At 59.5% G+C, this 18,503-nt stretch overlaps 1 protein-coding gene across 1 annotated transcript; it reads right to left on the bottom strand.

The window, feature by feature from the left end:
* Positions 1-8,068: 8,068 nt before the first annotated feature.
* SPINDOC (spindlin interactor and repressor of chromatin binding) lies at positions 8,069-18,206 on the bottom strand. The gene is given in 7 exon segments (XM_045855133.1): positions 8,069-8,788; positions 8,790-8,838; positions 12,880-13,080; positions 13,215-13,364; positions 13,531-13,680; positions 13,764-14,093; positions 17,929-18,206. Coding segments are annotated over 7 exon segments (1,245 nt in total). The 5' UTR covers positions 18,056-18,206; the 3' UTR covers positions 8,069-8,550.
* Between the last annotated feature and the right edge of the window lie 297 nt (positions 18,207-18,503).

Here is an 18,503-nt window from a genome sequence, read left to right on the forward strand (position 1 = left end):
AAACACAGTTTATTCTCATATTGTTACTTATTAATTGTTTTATTATTTTCCATACAAACAACATAGGGCCAGCGCTTCAGAGCAGCTGCAATGCCTATTGGGAGGGGAGAAGGCGAGAGCATGGGGTTCCCGGCTCCAGCAGGCACGGGAGGACTTCGAGTGGCAATCCCTCCATGGGTGGGCAGGGAGGGAAGAAGTAAGGGTAGGCATGCCTGCTGGAGTGAAAGACATCCTTATTCTTTTTTTTTAACAAAGCAATTATTTAATTGTTTAAAGATTTTATTTATTTATTTTTAGAGAGGGAAGGGAGGGAGAAAAAGAGAGAGAGAAAAACATCAATGTGCGGTTGCTAGGGGTCATGGCTTGCAACCCAGGTATGTACCCTGACTGGGAATTGAACCTGTGATGCTTTGATTTGTAGCCCGTGCTCAATCCACTGAGCTACGCCAGCCAGGGCAACATCCTTAATCTTTAAAAAAAGAAAAAGATTTTGTTATTTACTTTTAGAGAGGCGGAAAGGGAGGGAGGGAGAGAGGGAGAGAAACATCAATGTGAGAGAAACATCGATCCATTGCCTCTCATGCTCACCCCAACCAGGGACCAAACCCTCAACCCAGGCACATACCCTGACTAGGAATTGAGCTGGCAACCTCTTGCTTTGCAGAACAATGCCCATCCCACTGATCCACACCAGTCAGGGCAGAGGGCATCCTTGTTCTTACCCCTCTGAAACACTGCAGTTCTTCTCCATCCTACTGACCAGTTGGAGCCAGAGGGCATGCTCATGCTGGGCAGGCCACTCTGAGGGACGGGGGCATGGGCCGGGCTCTGATCAGGGCCAGCCAGAGCCACTTCTGCCCTCTCGCCCCTCAGAGGCCTTCCTGTCTCGCGCCGCTTTGCCCCATTGTTCTTGGTGTCTCTGAATTTCCACCATGTGCTTCGTCACTATTGCCGCGTATCGTGCTGAATGCAGCACAGTTGGGAGATGTTAGAGTGTGAAAAAAAGCGTGCATCTTAGAATGGATGGGCTAGAATGTTTAGAATCAGTGCCCCTTGTCCCACCACCACCAGGACAGAAGCTCGTCTCAGCCCCTTTCCTGGTTTTGCTCACACGCCGTGAGAGCTGCGTATCGTGTGGACACTATCACAGCCACAAGGAGCAGGAGGGACTGTTATCACTCCATCTAAGAAGGAAATTGAAGTGGGGAGCAGTCCCTGGCTAGGGAAGTGGGCATGGGGAACCGGCCCAGGAGACGTGTGGTGTAGGATAGGGGCAAACACACGGGTGTTACAGCTCGCCTGCCTGTTAGTGGCTACGTGACCTTAGGCCTCTTCATCTCTGTCTCCCTTCATTCTCCCACCTGTTAAATGGGGATAACCAAAGTACCTGCTGCTTGGGGTCGATTTGTGAGTTATCATGAGTTAATGTAGAAAACATGCTTAGACAGCCCTGGCTGGCGTGGCTCAGTGGATTGAACTCGGGCTACGAACCAAAGCATCGCAGGTTCGATTCCCAGTCAGGGTACATGCCTGGGTTGCAGACCAAGGCCCCCAGCAACCGCACATTGATGTTTCTCTCTCTCTCTCTCTCCCCCCCTTCCCTCTCTAAAAATAAATAAATAAAATCTAAAAAAAAAAATGCTTAGACAGATACGAGTAGACAGCCAGCACTTTGTGTGGGCTGCTGTTATTATTAGTATTATTAGCGGAGTCTAGCCAGTCTCCTGGAGTCTTAAGTCTCTGCTGCATCCTGGCCACTTCCCCAAAGAACAACCGTGGATCAGGAGCGAGAGAGCTCCTTCTGAAGGTCCCAGCTCTGTCACTAATGGATCATGTGAGTCATTAGGTAACTCCCTCCCCCCTCAGGCTCTCAGGATCCCTGTCTGTACAACCCAGGGGAGCTCGACTATTCGCTCTCCCTGTGTCTTCTAGAAAGCCACAGATAGAATATGTGAACCCCGGCATTCGTGCGTTGAAATCCTAACCCCCACGGTGAGGGTGTCAGACGCCGTCGGGAGGTGATGAGGTTATAAGGGCTCCGTAGGACCGAATGGGAGTAACGGGATCAGCGCCCTCAGAAAAGCAACCGCACAGAGCTCCCTCGCGCCTTCCACCGTGTGAGGACGCAGCGGGGAGACTGCCTTCTGTGTGTCAGGGAGAGGGCCCCGCGCAAGACCCTGAACCCGCCAGCGCTTTGATCTCGAGCTTCCCAGCCTGCAGAACTATGAGAAAGTCCTGTTGTTTATAAGCCGTGAGCCTGTGGTATTCTGTGACAGCCACAGGCTGCATGGGCTGAGACACTCGCCGAAACCCTAACCCTGCAGCAGCACTCATCTCGCCCTTCCTCGCCCATGGCCTGGACCCACGCCCAGAGTGGAAGGGACAATGTCCCTGACGGTCCTGCTCGTATGTTTTCTACAGTAGAAAGCTACAGTAGAAAGGTCACAGAGGTCACTGAACTCCAGCCTAAGGGGAGGGGTGGGGAGGGAAGGAAGCACCAGGGAGGGAGGGCACCTTCACTGCCTGTTATCCCGGGAGGTGGGCCCTTTGGCCGCACCCATGCTCCCACACCGGGTCACTGTCCACCCGCAGGGCTCTGCTGCTTCCATGGCTGAGAAGACAAAACATCCCGGACGGGGAGACGGGCTGATGGTGGCAAAGACCCTGTGGGAAGCAAAGCAGAAAGTGGAAGTGGGCAGTTTTTAATGAGGCTCAGAGCCGGATGCCCAAAGCAGATGATCTGGGGCCTGTGGGGACATGGGAACTGGATGGAACGGCAAGGAAGTCTTCTTAGAGGAGGTGCCCCTGGATGTGATCTTGAGGGTAAGCCAAGGGCTGAAAGCGAGGGCTGGCAGGAATGAAGGCAGAGCTGGCCCTCAGGGAGTCCCACCTGGGGAGATGGCAGGGGGCCGAGAGGAGGCAGACAGGCCAACAGCAGCCTCAGACTCGGAGCTGGCCGAGGAGAGTCAGTCCCAGCCGGTATCTGGGGCTCTCACTGGCTTCCTGGAGGAGGTGGGGCAGCCCAGACAGTGACTCACTGTGTGCCAAGATGATTTCCCCAAGTACCCATCGCTGTACAGTAGCTCCCGGAGCCAGCAGGCGGGGTGTCTGCAGGGGGGGCGGGGCGGGGGGACACTTCCTGTTTCCTCACCCCTCCCCTCCCCTGGAGCACAGTGCCCGATGTCTCCAGCCCCAAGGAGAGCAGGGACATTTTCTGGTTCCCAGTGGTATCCTTGGTGCCCCAAACAGTGCCTGATGCTCCTCGTAGCAGGCTGTCTGTGAATCCCTGGGGAACGGAAGTCTCAGGATTTCGGCCCTCCTCGCCCCCTCCACCTGAAACTCCCTTTCCCTGTTTAACTGCATGGCTCCCTGGGTGCTCTGGGTGTCCTGCTGCCACCCCCCATCTCAACACAGCACCCCTGCATGGACGAATGTGCTGAACCTACTGGGGGTGTGCAATCCGCTAAACCCAGAGCGGAGGAAATTCTGTCTACAGAACAGGTCCCTGTGGCCTTAAAGGGGGAAAAAGAACAGAAGGGAAAGCAGAGGACAGCGAGGCCGTTGCAGGTTGACACGTACCAACCCAGTGCAGCGGGGGGGCCTCACTGAGATCGGATGCCAGCAGACCAGCTGTACACAGATGTCGGCGCAGAGCCCTGGAGGCCGGCGGCACAGCGTGGACGTCTCACTGCTCAGCTGTGCACGCAAGAGAGGGGAGGATGGTACACTTGTTGTTACATCGTGTATGTCACCACAGTTTAAAAAACTTTTTAAAGATATTCATGGACCAGCTGGGGAATGTGAACATTGACTACATGGGAGACGACATGAAGGGATTATTGATTTTTTTTTTAAGTGTGATAATCACATGAACAGAGTCTTGGTCTCTTAGAGATACAAACGGACGTGTTTACAGATAAAATGGTCTAATCCGTGGGATTTGCTTTAAGACAATTCAGAAGGACGGGACATGTGGGGAGATAAAGACGAACCGAATTGGCCATATTTGTTAAATATGGGAACATGGGTGTTTTTTATGCCATTCTTTCTCTCTTTCTTCTTTGGGCGCATTTGAAAATGTCCATGATCCAAAAAAGAAAAAATAAATAAAAATAAAAAGTAGAGCCCCTCCATGAAGCGCAGTTTTTTTCCCGGCGGGACATACCAGGAGCCTTGTTTGCTGTGTCTCCGTGGGGCGGGGACGCTGGGGGAGCGGGGCTGTCTCTCTCGTCCACAGCTGCGTTCCCAGCACCTGGACCTGCGATGCTGTGGTTCACAGCCCGCGCTCAATCCACTGAGCTACGCCAGCCAGGGCACCAGTCACTGCTTTTGTAGCCTCCGAATGCCGAGTCCAGCCTGAGCCAGCGTCACAGGTCGCTGAGTGACGCCAGGGTCAGCAGGCAGGGCCCACTTTGGGGCCCAGGAGCCAACTTCTGGAGAAAAGGGGCCCGTGAGCAGCAGGTCTGCCTGCACCCGGAGAGCCCTCAGCTTGCCCTCAGTCACTGTCACCTGGGACAGGTGACATGAGCACCCTTCTGCATCTACAGCAAGCTTTCCCAGTGGGCACTGCCAGGCATGGGGCACGATCCCAGCAGGTGCCAGGACCTGGAGGGATTCTGGAAACTGGGGTGAGGAGAGCCCCGAGCCCCGCCAGCAGAGTGCTGGAGCAGGGGTTGGGGTGGGGGTGCTGCTGCTGAGCGTTCACCACTGTGTACGACCTTCCTGTCTCCCTCCTGAGTCCACCCCGCCCCGCCCCCGAACCTGCGGGTGCCTGGGCTCTCATTGGACAATGTCAAGTCTTCCTAAAGCAGGACCGGCCACACAGAGCAGAAGACAACAGCTCTGGAGTCCCACCTGGGCTCGGCCTGGCTCTGCTCCTTCACCGGCGCTGGGATGTCAGGCAACTCGCCTGGTTTACCTTTCGGTGCCTCAGTTTCCTCACCCATATAACAGGCCCACTGTGGGGTGACCCACAGTGGAGACCAGGGCGAGGGTCCTGTCTGGACTCTGCAGTTCCTAGCACAGTGGCTGCTCAAGGGGGCCTTCTTCGAGTTTGTGGAATCTGACCCACAGGGTGTGGTGGCCCAGCCCTCACTGGTCTTGCTGCTTCTTCTTTTTTTTTTTAATATACATTTTTTTTTTTTTAGAGAGAGGGGAAGGGAGGGAGAAAGAGAAGAGAGAAACATCAGTGTGTGGTTGCCTCTCATGTGCTCCCTTATGGGAAGCTGGCTCGCAACCTAGGCACGTGCCCTGATTGGGAATCGAACTGGAGACCCTTTGGTTCACAGGCCAGCACTCAATCCACTGAGCCACACCAGCCAGGGCTGCTCTTGCTTCTTGAGCCTCCTAGGTGTGGAGCCTGAGGGGATCTGAGGCATTGACACAGGTGTTCGGGAGGCCAATGGCCTGCTCTTTTTCCTCCTCCGGAGGCTGGTATGTTCTGTGCAAGGCGAGATGACGCTGCTCCCGTAGGGGATGAGGGGACTGACCAGGTTCTATGTGAAGGCTCTGGGCTGAGGCACCTGGTTCCAAGGAGGTGGGAACACAGACACCCTGGGGTGCAGTGGTGCCCACCTTGCCTGTCACCTCACCTGCAGGTGGCAGCCCCCTTCTCGCTTGTGCTGCCTTGAGGAGGTCAGCTGGGGGCCGCTCCCCACGGGACACAGAGACGCTGCTGTACCATCAGAGATGCACTCCTGTCGCAGCCCCCCAGGCCCCCAGCCCCCCAGCCCTTACCACACCTCAGGGGTCTAACAGACTTTGCAGCTTGCAAGGTCCCAGGGCGCCAACTTTGGAGCCATGCAGCAGCCCAGCTGTGTGGGGTGGGGTGGGGGGACACAGCTACTGCATTTCACGCAGGAGAGGGAGGTCTCAGAGCCTGAGCCTGACCAGCGAGGCAACTGGGGTGCTGCCTGGGGGCCCAGCGGTGTCCCCTCTCCCCTGCCACACCCTTACACTTGTTTCCCCTCAAGGAGGGAAGGAGCTGCTGCGTCCCTTGTCTCAGACTGACTCTGCCCACAGCTATTACTGGCATCCCAAAAGATCTCCTTGAAACTAGACCCCAAGGAGGGTACCCAGGAAGGGCAGCAGATGGCCAGTTTCAGAGCACCTGGGAGCACTGGGGACTAGGGAAGTGGGTGCCAGGGGTCAGGGGCAGTGGCACCCTCCTGCCCCGCCTTTTCACTCCAGTCCGGGTTGGTTCTCATCACACCTGCCCTGGGGGGCACTGATGTTTGCGTGGGTGGCATGCCAGGTGTTCCGGGATGGAGGCTCCAGGCCAGGTGGGGGACCACAGGCCATCGGTCACCTATGTTCAGAAACTTCCCCTGCACTCCGGGTGAAGTCATGCCCACCTCTCCCTGGAAGCCCAGAGGTGCCTGGTGGCTACTCCGAGCCACACACGCTCATACAGTCCCTACGGTCCTGGCCGAGGCTGGGCAGACCCCTGCCGGCGGGGTGTGGGGCTGAAGTCCCGGAACGCCTGCCGGTAGTCACTGTGGCAGCCGCCCTGTGCACTCCAGGGACCGACTCACGTTGGAAGACGTCACAGAGGACGTCACGCAGGAATGCACAGCCGGAGGGAACGTGACAAACGTTTACTAAGCACCTACTGCCATGGGCCAGGCGCTGTGCGGGGGCCTGCGAGAATGAAGCCACTGAAACCCGGTCCCTGCCCGGGAGGGGCTCCCAGTCCAGGGGGCCAAGCTGTCAGTGATATTAACAGTGGCGAAGGTGCGTTGCGCTTCACGATTTCACGACGAGCCTGTATGTACGTTTTCTCAATTGTGAACATCCGGCAACACAGCCTCGCTGTTTGAAAGCACGTCGGCGTCAGTGTAAACAGTCACACGACTGATAAATAGGAACTGACAGTGATAATTCCCATTCCTGTTTCAGAGCCGGATTTCTAGCACCATTTGTCCCCATTAGGGAGGATACAAGTTTTGCCACCCTGCACAAACGGGGCGGACATGTCTGCCCCCCTGACACTGCATGCAGGGCGTCTTGAATCTTCGCCCACTGCCTCCTTCCACTGCACAGCCTAGCCTTCCAGTCTCCCTGGCCCGGGGTCCCCTATACCCCTGGGCTCCCTGTGAGTCAGATGGGGAGAAAGGGCCATGTCTTGAGTCCACCCACCATGAGGTCACTCCCACCCTGTGTGGCTCATGCTGGCCCCAGGCGACAGCAGCCGCACAAGCACAGCACTCTCACCCCGGGCCCAGAGACTGGCTTTCTGGAGGGTCTCAAAGCCTGGCCTAGTCGGTGTCCTTCAGGACCCGCTGCCCTGAAGGCCTAGCTGTACACCCCCCAAGCCTGCACAGTATTTTTCAGGAGCAGATGGGGCAACTATTCTACCCATCCCACTTGCCTCTGGATTCTAAACCCGTGCTGTGTGGGTTCTGGGAGGGAGCTCCCCATCACCAAAGGGAAAACAAACCCTCACGATGACCTGGGACGGTCATCTTGTGGACAGTAAGGAATCTGGTGACGAGACCCAAAGTGGGCCGGCTCCTGATCTGGGAAACGGGGAACCAGGCAGAGGCTCGGGTTCAATGAAACCAAGGAGAGGGTGAGACCGAGCGTTCAGTGAGCACCCTGAGCTGAGCGGTTGAAGGCAGGGCTGCACTGAGGCCCACCGGCCCCTCGTGGGGCGGGGCGGAGCGGGGCGGGGCGGCGTCTCTCCCAGGGCAGGCTGGCCACAACCATTTCACTTCAGAGAGGTCCAGTCTCGGCCCCGAGGGTGCGAGCATCCCTGGGCAACCACCCCTGTGGCCTCTCTCGGCAGTGGCCCGTCAGGTGAGGTGGGAAGTACAGTACATCAAAGGATGGGCATTTCTGCCCCAGGTCCAGGGCAGAGGGCGGGGATAGGCTGGGTGCTGCTGTGACTGACAGCTGGCTGCCTGCTAGCCCAACACAGCCTGTGCCCCTGCCCTACCCCCTGGCTGGGGGGACTTTTTGGCTCCCACGCAGGACAACCTTTCAGCCCTCCCACCCCTCAAGGCTGGCCCAGGAGGCCACGGATCCTGCCAGCAAGCCCCTTCCCCCAATGATGGCCCAGACGGAACTGTCTTAATAAAAAAAAATAATTTATTGTCAACAAAGGAGATATATACAACAGGGAAACAGGGAGGAAGGAGTGTGTGTGTGTGTGTAGGGGGTGAAGCCCCCAGGTGGGCTCTTGGGCCTCCTGCAGGGGTGGGGCGGGAGGAGGTAATGGAGGCCTCCTGGTCCGGGAGCCTGAACAGGTAGGTGGGGGAGGAGAGGTGTCCCCCGAGGTAGTGGGACTCAGCTCAAACCCCATGGCGACCACCTCCTTCTCGTGTAAGGCACTGTGCCACGGGAGAATGGTGGAGGGCTGGGGGGTGGGGTGGGAAAAGGTCGGGGGACAGGGCGGTCCGGGTCAGCGAAGGGTGGGGCGGGTGCTCTCCCCAGGCCCAGAGCCCTACCACACCCCGGCCTCAGCCACCCTCGCCCAGCTCGCTGGGCAGACGTGTTTCTGTGCCCGCTTCCTCGCCTCCATCCTGCCTTGGCACCCGGTTCTACTCCTCATCAGGTGGCACAGCGGGCAGCTCTGAGAAGCCACGAGGGGACACCGCCGGCTCCGCCCCTCTCCCCCTGGAATGAGGAAGCTACGCACCGCCCCCGCTTCTTGCGGCCCCGGAACAGTGGTGCTGGGTTCCGACAGGCCGTGGGCCGGGCCAGGGTGTCACCTGCTCCCGCACCCTTGGTCCCCGGGGGATGCCTGGACCAGTCCTGCAGCGGGCTGACTGCCAGGGGCTCCTCCATCCACGCGGATGACCTGCAGGTCCAGCGTCCCGCAAAGCCCCGGAGGCGGACCTGTGCAGAGAGCAGAGTCAGGGCCCTCCGGATAACCCGCCTCGAGCCGGTGCTCCCGGAGGCTTCTGCGAACCCCACCCTCGTTTCCAGAGCCCTGCGCCGGGTGAGGGCGGAAGCCCAGCTGAGCAAATTCTGCTTTGTACTCACAGAGGCTGGTTTGTCTCCCCGATAAACTAGAAGCTCTGTGAGGGCAGGTGGGATCCCACTCATTTGCTGCCCAACTCGGCAGCAACGTACTGGGCTACTGCGCTGTGCCCAACACGGTTCCAGCTGCCGGGGGTGCAGCCGCGCATGGAGCGGCACGAGCGGCTTTCTGGGAATTTACGTCCCAGGGGTGAGAGCCAATCACCGAGAATAAACAGAAGATGCAAAACGATATATATGGACAGAAGGAAAAAGATACGCCAAGGAAGGGGATGCGGGGGGGAGGTCTTATGAAGCTGACACGTGAGCGAGATGGACGGGACATGAGCAGTCAGCGGTGCCGAGGGGGCGGGGGCGTGGCCTTCACCTGCAGCGGGAGAGGGTGGTGGAGACAGGGAAGGCTCCTGGGCTGAGGATCACGCGCCACGAGGACTAGCACTTTTATCTGGAGAGTGACGGCGCAGCACAAAAGGACTTTGCGCAGAGCAGGAAAGGGTGAGACTGAGGGTTTGTTTCCACAGGGACACCGGCTGCTGTGCGAGACCCAACCACAGGGGCAAGGATGGGAAGCCAGACTGGTTAGAAGGCTGTTAGGGAACCGGCGAGAGACAGCGTGGACGAGGGCAGCTGCGGTGGAGGTGGTGACGGGAAGGCGGATTCTGGGCACAGCTGGCGGTGGGGCTACCAGCCCTGATCAGCTGACTGACGTGGGTTTGAGAGGGACAAGAGGATGACTATGAGGGTTTGACCCGAGCAAATTGGAGAACGAGGTGGCCAGTTTCCTCAGAAAGAGGGCTGGGAAGAGCAGATTGGCTGGCTGCAACAGACACGCCCACGGGGCCCTCCAGACACCCCGCTTCCAGGGGGTTCCCTGAAGGTCTCTGCAAACCACGCTCCCACATGACTGCTGTGTGGACACAAAGAGTAAGGACTTGCCAAGTTAGAAACTTCTCGAAACAGCGGAACTAGGTACCACTTCTCCCTGGTAGTCGGGAGGTCACAGAGTGGTGGGGGTGAGGGGCAGGGAGGGAAAGGGAGCACCAGAGGATGAGGCCTGAGACGCAGTAGAGACGCCCTTTCAGAAGCGGAGTGATGAAAGCCCCCAGGGCCAGAAAAGGGCAGGCCAGGGGGGCTCACCAGCCAAGCTGAGCCCCTTCAGCGGCCCAGAGCTACACCCCCTCCCCTCCTCGTCGGGCCCGGCCCATCCCCCGCCTTCCACATTTGTGCGGGTGCATACATGCGCACACCTTCTCCAGGGGAGGGGGCGGGGGCGGCGTCCATTGTTTCTCATCAAGGCTTTGCTCTGAGGAGTGGCTCTTGGAAGGGCTGCCACCCACTCATCTTTCAGTGAATCTTTACTGAGGGCTTTCTTTGCACCAGGCACTGTCTCAGGGGCCGAGAACACTGCAGCGAACAAAGACCCTGACCCTCACGAAGCTCCCATGTGCGTGCGCTTGCTCTCTCTCACACACACACGCACACACACACACGCGCGCTCTCACACACGCATGCAGGCACCCCCTCTTCATCTTGGGTCAGTCTGGGAACACGCTGGGTTGGACCAAGGAATCCTAAGCCAGGTGTCTGGGTCCGACTCAAAGACAAAGAGGCTCTTTTCCCCACCATCTGTGAGTGGGCCCTCAGGACCACCTTTTCCTCTGGCCTGAGCACCCTGCTCACTGCCATCCTACAAGACCCTTGGAAAGTCCTGGAAAGTCTTTCCCGACTGCTTCACACTCACATCCATCAGCTCGGGTGACCTGACCACAGCGAACTTTTCCAACTTCTAAATCCTTGGTTTTGAAACTTTCAAGAGTGGTAGTATCTTTATTCAAATAAAATCTTCAGAGAACTTGAATATAGGAGACAACTCAAAGTGGAGGCATTCCGGTGTGAGCTGCACCACTTTCTGAGAGACCCATCGGAGCCTCGAGATCCTGGAACAGCCGGGGACCACTGGCCGGGAGCCTTCACTCTGCACAGGACCAACTACCGTCGGCTTTGCGGCCTCTGACTGGCAGCCCCAGACGGACTACGAGCTCCTTGGGGACAAGGGCTGCCTCACTTGGGGCATCTTCCGGAGGGCTTCGCTCGGGGGCTGGGCTGCGGAACACTTGCTGTCGTATTGTTTGGTGTCGTCGGTGGCTTCCTGGACTCCCGAGACCTCCTCAGGCCCTGCCGCTGCCAAGAACGCCCGTCAGTCCCCTCCATCCCTCTCACGCCCCTCGACCAGTGTGCTGGACCCTGAAGCCTCAGGCTTTTCCCACTGCCCGCACAGGGACCCCAGACCTCAGGGATTCCCGGCTCAGCTATCTGCCGCTCCAGATGGGGGGAGTGTGGGCACCGGCTACCCCAGGGTCACAATGAAGGTTCTTTTTTGAGGACACAAGCAGAAGACCCGCTGAGCAGAGGAAGGGGCCCGCTGTCTGGAGCAGCAGCCCCCCGAAGACAACGAGGGGACTCAGAATGCTTGCATCCAAGCAGAGCACAGTCTCAGAGAGGCCGGACTGGAGTGGGACTCAAGCTGAGCCCTGAGACAGTTCAAACCTCGACCTACGGAAGGGATGAGGCCTGCCTCGAGATGAGAAAAAGCGGAGCCCGTTTTGGCACAAAATGAAGCGGCGTGTGTGTGGACACGTACGTGCACACCCAGAGCTCCCAGAGCTCTGTGCGGGGCCTGGCAGGCACGGAGCAAGAGATTCAGAGAGACGCGGGCCGAAGCAGTGGCGCGCCTGCCCTTTCCTCTCGCATGCCCTCTTTCTCGGGCTCTGACTCCAAATGCTCATTTCAGATAGGCCGGGACAGGGCACTCCCTGGGTCGCTCGCTCCAAGAGCGACGTCCTGAGCCCCAGAGGCTGTGAGCGGTGCCTGGCGTGGCGAGATGAAGAGAGGAACCAGGCTCAGCCACTGGCCTCCTGGAGCACGTTCTAGTCTCAGCTGAGCCCTGCCACCACCTGGCTACCAGGCTAAGGTGGGCAGAGCACCCACCCGCAAAGACGTCGGTGTCCTAATCCCCAGGGCCCGTGAATCGAGAATGTTGCGCGGCAGGGGAGGATGGGGACCACGGATGGAGTTAATGGCGCCGTCAGCCGCCTTGGACACGGACGCTCATTGCACCACCTGGGTGGGCTCTGCAGCCATGAGGGTCCCCGGTGGGCAAGAGGGAGGCAGAAGATGCAGGCCAAAGACGGCCCCCTGAGAAAGGCTCTGTGGGTCGCTGTGGGCTTTGAAAACAGAAGAGCACAGAGCAAGGAATGCGGGAGGCCTCTGGAAGCTGGAAAAAGCCAGAGAAAGGGCCCCACCGGAGCCTGCAGAAGAAACTCAGCCCGGTGACACTGGGACGTTTCCGCCCAGTGAGACCGCCGACCCCCCAGGACTGAAAGGCAATGTGTCTGTGCTGCCCTGAGCCACCCAGTCTGTGGCAACTTGTCAGAGCAGCCACAGGAAACGAATACAAGCACCACGGGGGTTCTTCTCTGGAAGACACTTTTGTAAGGACCAAGGGAACTGCGTGTAGATGATCCTTAAGATCGGCAGGGCATGCTGCAAAAACACACACTCACCGCTCTCCTCTGCAGCTCCCTGCGCTGCTCTGCCCACAGAGGTGTCCGCCGGGCACTCACCGCCCCCCCCCCCCCCCGATGAAGGGTACCAGTTGGGTGCCACTCAGGCTCCAGCTGGACTCAAACTCTGGGGAGCAACGACCTAGCCCAACCTGATGACCAACTCCAGGACACGCCTCAGGACCTGCCAGCAAAGCCCAGCCCATATCCTCCAAACCTGCCGGCCCCAGGCCCGATCTTTCAGGGGATGCAAGTGCCAACCACCTTAAGGAGGCCGGAGCCCAGGGATGCAGCCTGCCTGTCCCTCAGAGGTCATCCCCTTTCGGGGGCTCACCTGGAGAGGGGCTTTCCGGCTGCGGAAGGCCACCCTCAGCCGCTGTCCCTTGTTTGGGCGCGTCCTTGCAGTCTTCGGTCCTCGGCTGGGTATGGGAAAAGAGCTGGAGGACGAAGCCGGGAGGGAAGGTGCCATCGGTGAAGTGCCGGACCTCGGGGGGAGCGGCGAACGTCTCCGTGGGCGAGTCAGGTGACGGGGAGTCTGGAAGGCGGGACAGACGGAACTGTGAGACCAGGATCTAAAGGCCCGGGCACCACTCCAATGAGGCGCAGGTGCTCTCGGCTTTCCTTTCGGAGCACCGCAGCCAGGGCCCCCACCCGGGGCTCCCTCTCCACCTGGGTCCGGGTCCGGGTCCGGGTCTGGGTCCAGGTCCAGGTTTTTGGTCATGGATCTGCTTCTTTTCTTTCTGACTGGCTCTTCCTCAGCGGTCTCCCTCCATCTCTGACCACGGGGCTTCTTATTTACTGGCTCGGCGGGAGGGGTAGCTGCGAACGAAGAAAAGGTCACAGACCTTTTTAAGGGAACATGCCTGAACCCTGCAACCTCAGGGCTGCTGAAGCTACCTGCCCAGTAGCCTCTCTCCCGCCAGAACACAAGCCTGTGCCCACCCCCATCTGCCCCAGCCCAGCCTCACTGCTCCCCACGACTAACCAGGAAGCTCAAGGGGGCGGAGTCCCCTGGGCCGGGTCCTTCTCGGGCGGGAGGTGTTGTCCTCAGAGTCAAGGAGAACGACAATCTCTGCTGGCGTCGTGTCAGCGTCTGGGGCAGAGTCAGGGTCTGCACCGGCATCCTGGGCCGAGTCTGAAGGGTGCAAATGCCCCGTGAACTCCACAGGTGCTCCCACGGGTCTGCCTGTCTCCCGCCCCCACCCTGCACGCAACTACCTGAGTTGGGCGGGGATGACTGCTCAGCTCTGACATCTTGCAAAAGGGCCACCCCCTCACTCCAGGCCTCCAGGATGTTGCTCTTCTCAGAAGGGCTCAGGTCCAGGGTGTGCGGATGCTGCTCCAGGATGTGCGCACGCGCCGTGTCGGCGGAGGGGAACGGGATCTCCGCCCCGCACACCATGCACAGCGTCCGCCCGCTGCCCCCTGGGCTGCTGCCCACTAGGAACTCCTGTTCCCAGGACACCTGCTGTCGGGGCTCCTCGCAGCTGCTGCCGCCCGCCTCCAGCAGGCTGGGCCTCCGCGGCGGGGTCTTCTCCTGGTGGGCCACTGTGGAGGGAGAGGAGGGGGCGGAGCCATGAGCAAAGGTGCCAGTGGCCAACATTACTCAGAACACAAACCCGCAAACTTGGTGGTGTGAGGGAGGGGGAGAAGCATTTCCCCTGCGGAAAAGCCGAATAAATGGAGCCGCAGCTGCCACCTCAGAGGAACAGCCTTGCCCGTCTTTGCCTCAGCCCCCCCCTCCCCGCCCCCGAACTCTACCAAGGACACAGTCACCTCTGGACAGGGCCTACGCCATGCTGTGGCCTAGAGGCCTGTCTGCGAGGATGATAGGGAAGCAGATACGACGACCACCTGACTGGCGGCTGATGGACTGAGGGTTAAAACATTCTTTAAATGTTTCAAGTTATCTAAAGACATTCTTTAGAATTTGCGTCACCACTTAGCTCACCTGCGTCAACAGGAATGCCTTCCACCCACGGATGTGATGGTTCCCCTCCCTTCCTCATAAATACCCCTGGGTTAATAATAAGGAAGACGACAATCGATAAGTGAACAACCACACAAGAATCAACTGTGTGTTTTGCAGACTCACACCAGCTGTAGACCCACTTTCGCCCGCCCCTGTATCCGGGTTTCTGCCCGAAATCAGGAATTCCCCAACAGCTCTTTTTTTTGATCTCAAAAAAATGCTTCTTACCTCTCCCTTAGGCCTCTTATTTTTAGCCTACCACCACCCCGTCTCTGTCTCCCTCTCCCTGGAGCCCATGAGGGGCTGGTAACACTAAACACGGCCTGCGTGCCTTGGCCTTCCCGCCGGGGCATCTCCTCGCCCCCCTTCACGCTGGCCTCAGACCACAGGCGCACGTGTGTTTTCCCAGCAGGCCGTGAGTTCTTGCCCATCTCCAGCCTCGACACATCTGCCCGGAATCCCCGGTCACTCCGGCAAACTCCTGTTCTTCTGTGATGGACCTGCTCGAATCCCCACCCCCGGCAGCTGGTTATGTCCATGCGTCACTTCCAGGCCCCAGCGCACTTTCTCGGGGACAAAGATAGTAAATTTTATCATCTTGTTTCCACAGGGCCTGGTGCACAGGAGAGATGCGCAGTGAGCCTTCCGCCATGTGCCTGCTCTCTCCCCGCGGGGGCCCCTTCAGAAGGCAGGTCAGCCCACCAAAAGTAGCCTCTCCTTGCACAGAGCTCCCAGAGCTCTGGCAGCTGTAACCTCGTGCCCACTGGTCTGCCTGGCACCCGCCCTTTGTGCACAAGGACCAACAGCTGCGAAGGTAGGAGCTCTTTGTCGCTTGGCAAAGGCAGGCAGCCCAGGGCTGTGCGGAGCACCTACGATTCCTCATGGGTGCATCTGTTCCCACTGGAGAGGATGGGACGGACTCTGGGAGGCCCGCATACCTGGGTGCCGTATGGAAGACATGGCCTTTGAAACAGCTGAGAACTGGCTTGGACTCAGGGGCTCCAGGCCCGAAGCTGGGTGGTACCTATCCCCCAGGCGGCCATGGACCGGAACCTCTACCCAAAGGGGCAGGCAGTCAGACTTTCTTCCCCACTGCTCGTCTGCCACAGCTCTCGCCCAGGCCACCAATGTCAAACCCGGCAGCCAGTTCTTAAACCTCACCTTCTGACCCATCGCTTTTACCGCCTTTGTCACTCAGCTTCCAGGCTACCACCTTCTCACGTCACTGGGGCTCCTGTGCCCATTCCTCACTTCATTCCTTCCCTCGTCACCTCTTCTCAGGGGCCTGAGCGGCAACCTCCCCTCTTCCAGGTCACCGCTAAAGAACCGCATTCTCACCAAGGCCTTCTCCGCTGCCCCGCACACTCCATTCCCTCCACAGCACACGCCAGCACCCGATGCATGCCCTGCCGTATCTGTCCCCGCACCTCCCCAGGACGCTGTGCGCTCCCCGGCAGCACAGACTGTTGAGCCTTCATACCTGTGTCTCCAGCGCTACGCACACTGCCTGCATGCAGCGGCACTCAGACATGTCTGACGAGGGGCTGACTTCATCTCCAGCCTGGTGTCACCGGGGCACACCAGGACCCTGTCCTTGGACCCCTTCCTCGCACGGTCTTGTCCCACTGCCTCCCTGCTCACGATCTCCCTCGTTCTATCCTCAGCCAGCCTCCCCTGTGAAATCTAGACCCGTCTGTCTAGCTTCCCGCCTGCCCTCTGCCCTCAGATGTGTCACAGGCACCTCACATCGACCTTGACCCGCCCCGAACTCCCCGCCTCCCCACGCCTGCATCGCGGGCTGCCCACCTCTGCAAGAGGGAGGCCCATTCCTCCGGTTGCTCAGGCCCAAAGCCTTGACCTCATCCTCTTCTTCTCTCCCAAACCCCAAACCTTTCAAGAAGTGTCTTGCTTCAGGACCTCTGTACTTGCGTTTCTCTCTAAAATGCTTTCCCTCCATTTCTCTACAAGGTTCACTCCTGCACTTCCTTTGGATCTGGGCTCAAACTCCTCCTTATTACAGAAGCCTTTCCCGACCACTTGCCATTCCAAATCAGACCCTCACCCCACTCTTTCCCCCTTAGCTGCTTTAGTGTTCTCTGAGCCCCTTATTGCCACCTAACATCCTACGCATTTACTTACATTTGTCTGCCTTTGGTCCTCAGTGTGTGTGTGTGTATGTGTGTGTGTGTTTTCTAGAACGCCAGAGCTCCACTCTCGTAGAGAGCCGTTAGCATGCCCAGCCTAAACCAGTGCCTGGCACAGAGCAGGCGTCCTGGGTTCAACTGCTCTGGACTTCGAGTTCCTCGACCCGAGTAGAAAAGAAAGCCACTCTTGTAGGTTGCTGAGAGGCTTGAGACCACCGCCCGTGGAGGCCCACTACGCAACAGCGGAAGTGGGGAAGGGGTCTCTGTCACTTTGAGAGCTCGCAGGACAGCGCGGCTCAGTCCCTCCCTCACTTCCTAACCCTCCGGATTCTAAGGGGCCGGCGGGCACCACTTTCCCCTGAGGTAAAAATGAATGGATTCGCTCTGGACCCCTATAGGGTGCTTTCCCTCCAAAGACGAGAGGTATCTGGGAATGAAAAGGTATTTGCATTTCCATGACTAGCACTTCTTCCAGTACGGTGGCCCTTTGTTTCCTCAAGGTCTGCAAGGTGGTGTTGCGGAGGGGGGGCGGGGGGGGGTGGCTGAAGAAATTGGTGGAAGGGGGGTGGGGTGAGGGGAGCAGAGGTTCCTAGCCTTTCCTCAAATTCCCTCCCGCCACCGCTCTCCCTCCTCAGCAGGCACTTCTTTCCCCAAACCGGGTGCTGCGAGCAATCCCAAGCACCCCTGAAGCTCCAGAATCTGACACCTGTGGCTTTCCAAGTGGAAGGCCTACGGAGAGAAGGGGGAACTGGAAACCTGTATACACCGAGGGCCCTTAAAACCCTCTTGGCGGGAGGCAGCGGCGCCTGCCTCGATCCCCCGAACTGCTCTGGACACCAGGCTGCCGCACCCAGTCTCGGGCCTGGAGGCCTTGCCGCCCCTCGGCCTGCAGCACAGCCTGGCCACCGGGCCTGCCTCCGCTCCGCGGGGCGGGAGACCGCGGCCGCAGACAGCCAGTGTCCACAGGGATCCGGCCACCGGTGCCGGGCCCGGGAGAGGGGGTGCTCGGGCACCAGAGGATCCCGAGCGCTGCGGGTGTGGATCGAAGGCTCCAGACCCTGGGCGGGGGAGGGGGGAATTCAGGGAGGCCTGAGATTCCAAACCCGGGTGGGGGCGGGGCAAGAGCTCACCGGGCCCAAGCAGAACCGGGGCGGGAGATGAACCCCATACCCAAGAAAGGCAGGAGGTGCCCGGGCCCCTACTGGGTGGGGGACAAGAACGAGCCCCGGATCGTGAAGCGGAAGTGGGGGTCCCCTCCCATCCTCACCTCTGAGCATCGGCTCGGGCCGCGGAATTACGGCCACCACCACGGCCTCCTCCTCGTCCTCCCCTTCCTCGCATTTGAGTGTCACCTCGAAGCAGTCGACTGCGGCGCCTTCGGCCTTCAGGGCCATGGTGCGGCTGGGGATATCGCGGCGGCTGGACGCTGGAGGACCCGTGCGCAGGCCTGGGCGCTCGGCCACCTCCCGCCCGCACCGCCCCCTCCCCGCCGCCGCTCGCTCACTCCTCGCCGCCCGCCGGACCTGCGACGGGCACGTCCGGGCCTCCCCGAGACCTGCAGCGTCGGGACCCCGGACCGGGAGAGTTCAATCCGGGGCCCCAGCCCCCTGCCGTTCCCTTTTATGGAGCCTCATTGTCGGCGCCCGCCGAGCCGGCCCGCCGAGGGCCCGCCCCCGAACCCGGCGCAGCCAATCCGGCGCGGCTCCGCCCCGCGCACGCGGCTCCGTTAGAATCTCAGGACTCGCCGGGCGGCGCGAAGGGCCCGCGGACTTTCGGCACATTCCGATGTCAGGGTGGGGAGGGAGCACCTCGGGCTCACCCCGGAGGGGTCTTCCTGAGCCG

Source organism: Phyllostomus hastatus, unplaced genomic scaffold, assembly GCF_019186645.2.
Source record: "Phyllostomus hastatus isolate PE091 unplaced genomic scaffold, TTU_PhHast_1.1 phas_scaffold_11, whole genome shotgun sequence".
In the NCBI taxonomy this organism is placed as follows: domain Eukaryota; kingdom Metazoa; phylum Chordata; class Mammalia; order Chiroptera; family Phyllostomidae; genus Phyllostomus; species Phyllostomus hastatus.